This window comes from Cnephaeus nilssonii, assembly GCF_951640355.1.
Source record: "Cnephaeus nilssonii genome assembly, chromosome: 5".
NCBI lineage: Eukaryota > Metazoa > Chordata > Mammalia > Chiroptera > Vespertilionidae > Cnephaeus > Cnephaeus nilssonii.
Genome location: NC_137076.1, coordinates 14,771,015 through 14,780,621, shown reverse-complemented (window position 1 = coordinate 14,780,621; position 9,607 = coordinate 14,771,015). Strand labels below are relative to the sequence as shown.

General features: G+C 58.4%; 1 protein-coding gene across 2 annotated transcripts; it reads right to left on the bottom strand.

Annotated features, from left to right (window-relative positions):
- Window positions 1-1,978: 1,978 nt before the first annotated feature.
- EGR3 (early growth response 3) lies at window positions 1,979-4,599 on the bottom strand. Of its 2 annotated transcripts, XM_079771050.1 has the most exons (3): window positions 4,414-4,500; window positions 3,926-3,978; window positions 1,979-3,103 (listed from the first exon to the last, which is right to left on the bottom strand). In XM_079771050.1, the coding sequence occupies exons 2-3, from the start codon at window positions 3,963-3,965 to the stop codon at window positions 2,094-2,096; spliced, it is 1,050 nt and encodes a 349-aa protein (XP_079627176.1). In that variant the 5' UTR covers window positions 3,966-3,978; window positions 4,414-4,500; the 3' UTR covers window positions 1,979-2,093. The 2 variants fall into 2 exon arrangements, with proteins under 2 accessions (XP_079627176.1, XP_079627175.1); XM_079771049.1 differs by lacking the exon at window positions 3,926-3,978 and having other exon boundaries at window positions 4,414-4,599.
- Between the last annotated feature and the right edge of the window lie 5,008 nt (window positions 4,600-9,607).

The window sequence follows — 9,607 nt, the reverse complement described above, 5'->3', positions numbered from 1 at the left end:
CTCCTTCTGGCTTTGAAGTGACCAAAAATTTTGTTTTTAATAATCATCACATTATAAAAACTATTCAGCAAAATACTGTCTCTGCAAAGAAAGATTTTACCCCTCAGCTGAAAAAATATGAGCCCTCCTGGCAAACTTCATCCTCTCTTCTCTCTCCTTCTACAAAAAGTCCAAGTACCTGGAAATCCACAACCCCCCTGCTCGTTGATTTCCCTCTTCACTGGACTCCTTTTAGTATTATTTTTCCTCCACCAAAAAAAAAAAAAAAAAAAGAAAAGAAAAGAAAAAAGAAAAAACACAAAGAAAAAACAGTGCTTTCTTTTTCTTAAAAAAAAAAAAAAGGTGGATAATGCATAAAGTGACTTTAAAAACAGACATTCTGTAAACTCCAGACCTTAGTTCCTTCTCTCTGGGCAGCTTACTGACCACAGGAGAAATAATGGGAATAGGGAACAGTACATTCAGTCAGGACTGTGCTGGAAGCCGTGTCAGAGAGCAACCTTCCCACTATTACACTTCAAAAGAGTCCCCCCTGTGTGGAGAAGGGCTGGGGTGGAGGGGTGCCTGAGAAGAGTTGAGGTAGGGCAGGAAGAAGGTGAAACTGGGGTATGAAAAAGATACACCTCATTAATCAACACGGATTAATGCAAAAATCCCCATATCTTTTAAGGAAAATTTGGACAGAGATGTGTGTGTGTGTATATGTATATATACATACATAGATATGTATATATACATACATAATACACACATATATAGGTATTTCATCAGTTAAAATTTTCATAAAAAATAAATCATTTAAAGATGTATATGCCTACAAATCCTCTTTATTCCAGTGCACTGCACTGGATAGCCAAGTACCTTAGAGATTTTATTTTGCTAGGAATACATATTGTATGTTATATATATGTATGTGTATGTGTGTGTACACACACACACACACACACACACCATATACTAGTACATAGATTTGAAGTCTACCTATTGGTGGCCAGGGGCAAAAATGAGCCTGCTTTCCCACCACCAATGGGAAGAAGAATATGTGAGTGAGAGAAAACAAAAAGATGGTGAAATAGGGTGGCTGGTTGAGGCCTGCCTTTCTGGTAAAAGATTTTGAAAGAGATGGGAGAAGGTTTGGGGGGGAGAAGGGAGAAGAGGGTGGGGGAAGGGCAGAGGGCAAACTCAGGACCTAGATTTTAAAAAGTGAGGCTGAGGAAATACATTTTAAAAAAGGCAGGTTCAGTGATAGCTGCTCCTTCTCCCTGCAGATCAAACTGCTCTGAGGCCTAATAGGGAAGTGCTCGGAAAAAGTGGGGTTCTGAGGGGCCAAACCTTAAGGGGCGGTAGCCACACCGCCGCGGTGGCATCCGAGGCATTTCTGTAAGAAACATTATTTCTGAGCAGATGGAAGACCCGTCTCATCTGGCCACGTGCAGGCACTAGCCTGGGACAGTCCCCCCAGAGGCCTGGGGACTCGACGTGGGGAAGAGTTTGGGGTGCACATAGCCCAGTTCAGCTCAAAAGTCTGACACATACACACACACACACACATACACACACACGCACACTCACGCGAGCACGCACACTCACGCGCAGGCGTGCGTGCGGCAGGCAGCAAGCTCTGCGCTTTGGTGCGCTTCTTACCCTCTCTCCCCTCTCAGGTCTTCGAGGGGGGAACCGAGGGAGACAGACGGGGACCATTGAGGTGCTTAGGTCAGGCGAGGTTTGGGTGGGCCCCGCCTTCAGTCCCCCGCAAGTCCTGGGTGCGGCCCCCACCTTCGCCCCCCGCGGCCCCTGGATCAAGACGATCCGAACCGAACGAAGCGGGCTAGACGCCACTCTTTCACCCTCCACGCCATGGCTAAAGGGGGGTGGGAGACAGCGAGAGGAAGGCGCCTCCTGCCCTGGCCCCCGACTGTTGGCCGGTGTGAAAGGGTGGAAACGGGGGACATCGAAGAGTGACAAGGAGCCTTAGGTCCATGGAGAGGCCAAAGCACGGCCCCTGCGCCTCCGTGGCTGGCTTTCCCGCTGCTTTCAGGGCAGCAGCAGGGAGACACTGGAGGGGAAATGTGGGAATCTGGGGGGCCCGAGCCTCAGGCACAGGTGGTGACCACAGGGGCCAGGGTCACGGGGGGCGCTGAGGACGCAGAAGGCGCAACCCCCTTCTCCGCCTTCTTCTCCTTTTGCTTGAGGTGGATCTTGGCGTGGCGCTTGCGCTCGTCGCTGCGTGCAAACTTGCGTCCGCAGAACTCGCAGGCAAAGGGCTTCTCGCCTGTGTGCGTGCGGATGTGAGTGGTAAGGTGGTCGCTGCGGCTGAAGCTCCGCATGCAGATCCGGCACTGGAAGGGCTTGTGGCCCGTGTGGATGCGCAGGTGCCGCGTCAGCTCGTCCGAGCGGCTGAAACGGCGGTCGCAGCCCTCCGCCGGACACGCGTGGGGCCGCTCGTGGAGTGGGGTCTTGCTGGGTCGGTTGGGGTACTTGCGGGGCCGGATGGGCTTGAGTGTGAGCGGCGGCTGGGGCAGGCTGCTGAAGCCTGGGTGGATCTGCTTGTCTTTGAATGCCTTGATGGTCTCCAGCGGGGTGATAGGGGGCGGGTTGACTCGGATGGGGTCCATGCCCTGGAAGGGCTTGTGCTCCGGAATGGAGCCCATGTCGCTGGGGTGGTGGTACAGATTGTAGTCAGGAATCATGGGGAAGAGGTTGCTGTCCAAGGCCGGCTTGGCCGATTGATAATCCTGGGGGGAATAGGCGAGCCCAGGGTTGCCCTGGGGGTCGTGGAAAGACACAGGCTCTGAGTAGAGATCACTGCAGTTAGAATAGGGGGGGAGCGCCGGATACATGGCCTCCACGTCGCCCTGAGGTGGCTGCACCATGCTGGCCGTGGAGGTCTGCGTGCTGAGTGCCCCTGAGGCCGGGGGCACCCCCAAGATGCCGGCGCTCATGAGGCTAATGATGTTGTCCTGGCACCAGTTAGAAGGGGAGTCGAAGGCGAACTTTCCCAAGTAGGTCACGGTCTTGTTGCCGGGAGCTGGCTGAAAGGAGCCGGAGTAAGAGAGTTCCGGGTTGGGCTTCTCGTTGGTCAGGCCGATGTCCATCACATTCTCTGCGGAGAGCGGAGGAGAGAGGGGAGGGGTGAGTGAAGCCCAGCCGGCTCCAGGGCCAGGGTACCCAGGAGCTTGCCCAGGTGTGGAGGGTGCGGCCGGCCGGGTGGAGTGCGCAGCGCATGGGGTAAGAGCAAAGCTGCGCCCGGCGCAAAGCGGGCGGTGCCGCGCTCCCGGGCGCAACCTGGATACAGCAAAATACTACGGATCGGGTGTGGAGTGGCTGCTGCACACACACCGCACACGCCGCGCACACACTCACGTACCACACACACGCGCGCGCTCGCGCGCGCGAGCGAGAAGCATTGTTGTTTCGAGGTGGGGCGGGCAGGTAGCTGCAGCTACAGGTAGTTTCAGACCGGGAGCGCGCCGGGCTCTCCCTCTCGAGCGCACACAACTCGGCCTCTTCCCCTAACCTTGTCCGCGCCCGGACGCCGCGCCTTTCCTGCCCCAGTGAAGCCCTCCTTGTGCACTGCGCCCGGGTCGATGACCCGGAGAGCTCCGACGCTTTGTCCTCCGCGCGTAGAGGGGTGCTGCCCTCAAAGGGAGCTCGCCGCCGCCTCCCCCCTGGCCCAGTCTCCTCCGGGCCTGAAGAAGCTTTAGGCTCTTGCTGGTGGGAGAAAGCCCAGCCCAGCTAGCGAGGGTGGAGGGCGGCGGAAAATCGACCGATGTCTCCACGCCGGGAGTGGCCGCTCTTCCCAAGCTCCTCGGCCCAAGGATCGCCCCCACCCCCGGGGCAGCCCCGTCGTGGGTGGACCCTCTCCCCACCGTCCCCACACCCCCACGGGCTTGCTGAACGCCCCGAAAAGGCAGCGTCGCAGTACCTCTCCCACCGCGGGGACTCCACGCCGCACACGGCTCCATCCCGGGTGGGGGGCTGAGGGAATAAGGGGAGAGAGCGCGGGTGAAAGGGACGCTCAGCTCCTCCTGGGAAAGGGGACGACGGCACCACGCCTTGCGTGCAGCCCGGCGATCGCGCCCCCTGAGTGGAGAACCCCAGGGCCGCTAGCACCTACCTCCCTCCAGTCGGCGGCTGCCCCCACCCGGGAGAACAGAAGCCTCTACCGTGGCGTAGCCAACCGAGCCTTCCCGATCGGAGAGGGCGGGGGGCGGGGAGTGGGTGGGAAAAGCAACTCGCCCCCTGGAAAATTCCCAGCGCGCCCCCATCCATCCATCCACCCATCCACCCATCCATCCATCCATCCATCCTTCCATCCATCCATCCACCCATCCATCGCTAGCTAGCTCCTTCCCTCCTCCCTTCCTCTCCCTTTCCTTCCTCGCTGCTTCGTAGCTTCCCCGCCGCCCTTACCTGTAGCCATCTGGTTGTAATGGGCCACGGAATCGCTGCTGCCGGAGAAGAGGTTGAGTGCGCTGGGGATCTCCTCGGGGTACAGATTGTCAGGCAGTTGGTTTAGCAAACTGCTCATGGTCACCGGCAGCTTCTCGGCGAGTTTGCCGGTCATAGCAGTCCCGAGCTGCCGCCGCCGCCGCCGCCGCTCTCTCCTAACGCAGCTTCCAGGCAAGCGGCATCCGAGAGGCGATCCGTGGTGCAGGGGAAAAGCATGCGAGAGGGAAAGTTCGGGGGGGAGGAGAGAGGGAAAAGGGGAAGGGGTGGGCCAGAGGAGGGGATCTTCTCTTTTTGGGGGGTGGGTGGGTGGGGGAGAGGGCAAAGAGGGGTAATCTTCTTGGTTGCCTGGCTGGTGCCCTATGAGGCTGGGTCTCGTGGAGGGGCGTGTGCGGGGGGGTGGGCTGGGGTCTGGGGTGGGGTGGGGTCTCGGTGGAGGGGGTCGGACGCGGCTTCAGTATTGATCTTACGAACAGACGCGCGCCGGGGCCCCCCCTCCCCCCGATCCACCACTGCCACTGCCGCCGCCACCGCCGCCACTGCCTCTGCCTCTGCCGCCGCTGCTGCCGCCGCCGCTGCTGCTACCACCACCACCACCAGCCCCGCCGCTTCCTAGCAAGCTCACTGCTGCCCAAAAGCTCCCAGCCAGGGAACTCCACCAGCCTATTTATCTGAGCCCCGGGAAAGCTCCGTGACGTAGCTGCCCATATATGGACAGACAAAGCCCAGCCGAAGGGGCGCGACGTCACAATGGAAGCTCCTCACAATGGAACATTAGAAAGCAGGAAGCGGGCGGCAGCCGGCGTGCGGCGTCCGCACCGCTCGCGGATCTTGCAAAAAGAGAGAGAAAGAGAGAAATAGAAGAGAAGGAAGGGCAATTCGAGAGGAGAGAGGACAGAGGGATGCAACTGAACGCAAAGCAAAGCGTAAAGCACGTAGCGCGCGTTTGAAAAAGCCTAAACTGTCTGTCTGTTTATTTTGGGTCTGCGCGAGGAGAACCCGCTGGGACAGGGGGGTGGGGTGGGGGGCGCGGACGGGAGTGTGTGTGTGTGTGTGTGTGTGTGTGTGTGTGTGTGTTTGCTCCAACACCCGTAGCAGGAGGAATGAGAATTGAAAACCCCGGGCAACGTCCCTTTGCAGCCTGGGAACTTGTGGGGAACCCGGAAGGCGTGCACTCCGACACTGCTCCAGCGGACTCCGCTCTGCTGCGCTTCTCGGGTCCGGGACCTTGCCTGAGACCCGGAGAAAGGAAGCGCGTCCCTTCGCGGAGGAGGATTCCAGCGAGTCAGGGATGCCTGGTCGCAAACCCCTGAGAACTTTTGTACCTCCATCTCTCTGATTCACCGCCCACACCCCTGCCTCTCCCCGTGCCCCCTGCACTGACTCCTGGTTGAACGCCGTGGCGGGGAGAGACTGCGCGGGAGGCGAGAACCCCACGCATTGGGGGTCGAGGATGTGTGGTTTTGTTGGTGAAGAAGAGAAAATGAAGTTGAGCGGATAGGAAACACGTGCACCAAGTCCTCGATGAATTCACTAACGGTTCCCAAGCACCCCCTTTGGCCATGGAATGGCAGGAGGGCCTAGCAGGCTTGGGCGCAGCCGCTGTCTGTTGCTGCCTGGGAAGGGCCCGCCGCTGAGTCGCAGCAGGATCTTGCCGAGCTCACAGTCTGACACTAGGGTGGCTTCCCGGCGGCCTCCCCGGGTCTCCACCCTAACCATCGCCCTCTACAGGGCTGTCCCTGACGCCCTGCAGTCAAAGGCCGCCTGTTTGCCAACCGGAGAGCTGTCACCTCCCGTAGCAGCAGATCCCGGGGGCGGCTGATGTTCCCCGAGGCCTGCTCCCGGAGCGCGCGCGGCCGGGCCCGGGGAAAGGGGAGGAGGGGAGGGGAGCGTGGGGGAGCGACCCCGAATCACACTGGCTTGGCGTGGGAGGATTCCCTCCTCAGCGGCCGCGTGGGTGCGGTGAATCCCGTGTCCCCCGCTGGGGAGTCGGGTTGGGGGAGACGTGCATTTCTCAGGGGGAGTAGGAGTGTTGACAAGGAGGCAGAGAGGATCCCCGAGCCTCACGCCGTGGGAGGGCCACGCGGGCCGGGGAACGCGTGGGAGGAACTCCCGAGCTGCACAGAGCGGTGGGGGTGGATGACAACCTCGCTTTCCTCCCCTCCGCTTCACTCCGCGGAGAACTGGGAGTGGGAGGGGCCAGTCTCCCCCGGATCTTCTCTAGTTCTTGGGAAAGGAGGGATTCCCGCTGCCCGCGAACCCCTTCTCCCCCGCCCCTGCCGCCACTCTCGCCAGGCTCCCCAACCCGTACCGGGGAAGCACTGCGCCCCCGGGCTCTCCTCCGCCCGCGCGGCGCGGGGAGCGAGAGCTCTGCAGCGGTCCGGGCTCCGGCCGGAATCAGGGCGTGCAGCGCCTCCCGCCCCCGGCTCCCTCCCTGGGGGGCGGGCGGCCGGCCCGGGGACGTGGGCGGCAGTGAGAGCTGGGCTGGGCGCAGGAGGGGCTCCGGCGGCTGCAGGGAGGGTCGCCGGGCGGCGGGCCAAGCCGGGAAGAGCCATACAAGGAGCGGATCCGGTGACGCGTCGGCCGCGCCCCTTCTCCTTGATTTGGCTGCAGATTCCGGTCCCCGGATTTGCATATTTTGGCATCCAGTGGAAAAGGAAAGATGAGCGGAACCCGCAGCCTTTAAAGGAACCGCACAGGCCGTAGCGTCACCTAGGGAGGCGGTCTGGGGGCATGAAATGTTAGCCAGCGGCTCCGGCCAGGGGGCCACGGACCTGGCAGAAGGGGCGAAGCGGGGAGCCGCCTGGAGCAGAGAGCTTCGGCCGCTCCAAGTCCCAGTCCTGGTCCCTCGGCGGCGCCTCCTGCTGCGCGTGACCCAGGGGTGGCGGGGGTTCTCCGCGCGTTCCTGCGGGCCAGGCCCGGAGGCTCCATGGGGTCCGCGGCCTTGGGCGAACTGCAGGCCCCAATATTGACTGCAGTGCCCAAGTTTCCCCGCGAGAGGCATAGCTCAGCCTGCGGGGGTGGCGGGAGGGAATTAAGAGACCTCCAGGCTTCTCAGCTCAACTCGGGAGGACTCTACCGCGACGCACCTCCTCCCCACCTGTTGAAACCTCTCCTCAGGGAAGGAAAGTGAGAAGCTAGAACCCTCCAGTTTTGTTCAATTGAGACCCGCATTAGGAAAGGCAATGGGAACGTTTGGGATCCTTGAGAGCTTCCAGGGCCCCCCAAATGGTGGAGGGGTGTGGCCTCTCCAGAGATGGCCCCAGAGACTTTTAGGCTAGCTGCACTTGTTACACGCAAGGAGAAGAGCAAGCAGGACTTGCCGGTTTCCCCGGGGCCTGTTTACATGTTGGTGAGATTGGGTAGTTTTTTTTGGGGGGGCAGACAAATGTCTTCCCCCTCCTTTCTACTAGTTCTTGACATGAAATGGGAGTCTTCAATTCAAATAAGTATTCATTAAAGCTTCAGTGTGATCTTGGACAAATTTCCTTCTTAGCCTCAGTTTCCTTGTCTGTAAATTGGGATAATAATAGTACCTTAGAAAGAATTAACTTAGGTAATCCTTAGAATACTTAGGCTAGACCCTTAGCAAGCACTCACTAAATGAGAATTATTACTGTCCAATTGTATTCTCCCCCACCCTACCACGTGACAGAAGGAGGAAGTGATCTAGGGAGTAAAAAGGGCCAGGTATGGAACTCCATCCCATATCCGTGTGATCATATACCGGAAGTATTAATGTTTATTATTTAGGGGGAAAAGGAAAGTTCTGTTTGAGTGCCAGGTACCTGCTGGGCCCTGCACCAAAGTGGAGATGCGTAAGGAATGGTCTTCTGTGGAAGCCCGGGCAAAGACGGAACCCTCAGTAGCTGGCGGTGAAATAAGGCAGGGTACAAAGGAGTCACTCAGTTGCTCTAAAGAGAGCATCTGGAGCACCCTTCTAGACATTTTTGGAGGGTGGCTGTGGCTTTCAGGGTGGGGTGGGGGATTCGGGTGCCCTTCCCTCCCTCCTCTGCCGTGGAAGGAGCCATGCTGGGGAAAGCCTGTCTCTGCAAGTATAGGCCCTCACTGCCTGGCTCCTGTTCAGGTTGCAGCCCACACAGGTGTCCTCTGTCACCCTGATGATGGTGGCAGGCAGAGACCAGGGTTCTGTGGCAGAAGGGGAAGACCCTGGGTATGATGAGTGGGGGTAGGGATTTGGAGTGGCTGTTTGTAGACTAATAGCATTTTCCCTTCTGGTTGCCAAGCCTTGAATGCAGCATAGAAAAAAGTTTCTCTCCTTCCCACCCTCCTTCTTTTCTCTCTCCCTACTGAACAGGGGCTGGGGTTGATTGTCTGGTTTACTGGCGGGCCCAGGTGAGATTGCCAAGGGCTTAATTACCTGAACTCCAAGCCCTGGACTTGTTGGGGAGCGAGTAGGCACTAGTTCAGGGCACCCTCACCCTGGAGATGGTGAAAGGCAGGCCAGACCCCTCTGCAGCGGGGCCAAGGCCGCCCAGCCTCTGGCTGCTCTCTGGAATCTGGCTAGCCTTTCCAGTTGCACTTATGGGCACTATGGCTGCTTGTGGGGGCAGTGGGTGTGTTTGTCTTGGTGAAAGGATAAAGGAAGGGGGAGATGTGGCCCTAGACATCAACCTCAGAAAAAGGCCAGATTGTTGCTGTCTTGCTTCTAGTTCTATAATCACCTCTGCCCTCTGAACTTCAGCTCCCCTTTTTGCTAAAGATGTCCAGGCTTTCTCTACTGTTTTAAAAGAAAGAAACCCCCAACTCATTTTGGGGTATTAGTGATTTAATGCATTGCCCTTCTCCGAGGGTATTTGCATTTCAAAAGAAAATGCTTAGAGAGGATAATATATAACCCAATGGATTTAAGGCCAATGCTTAGCATGATGCCTGGAAAATGGTAGGTGCTCATAAATGCTGGTGGAATGAGGTCTGATTGTGGGATAGCAGGCCCAGTGACAAAGAGTGGGAGATCTGGGCACAGAGAGTGTCTGGGGTTCCTCAAATCGCACCAGGTACCTATGTACAGGGCCCACTCTGGTGGGATTACTCCTGAAGGACAGTTCTCTCAAGGGTCTTCAGTTGCTTTCCATTTTGGGGTGCTACACAGGAGATGGGTAGGTCACTGGTGGACTCTCCCTGGCCAGCCTTCCCT

Excerpts from the sequence above, each read along its gene's own strand:
- EGR3 (XM_079771049.1), bottom strand. The coding sequence starts at position 4,567 with ATGACCGGCAAACTCGCCGAGAAGCTGCCGGTGACCATGAGCAGTTTG. Across the intron at positions 3,104-4,413 it reads TTACAACCAGATGGCTACAG|AGAATGTGATGGACATCGGC; the intron begins GTAAGGGCGGCG and ends CGCTCTCCGCAG.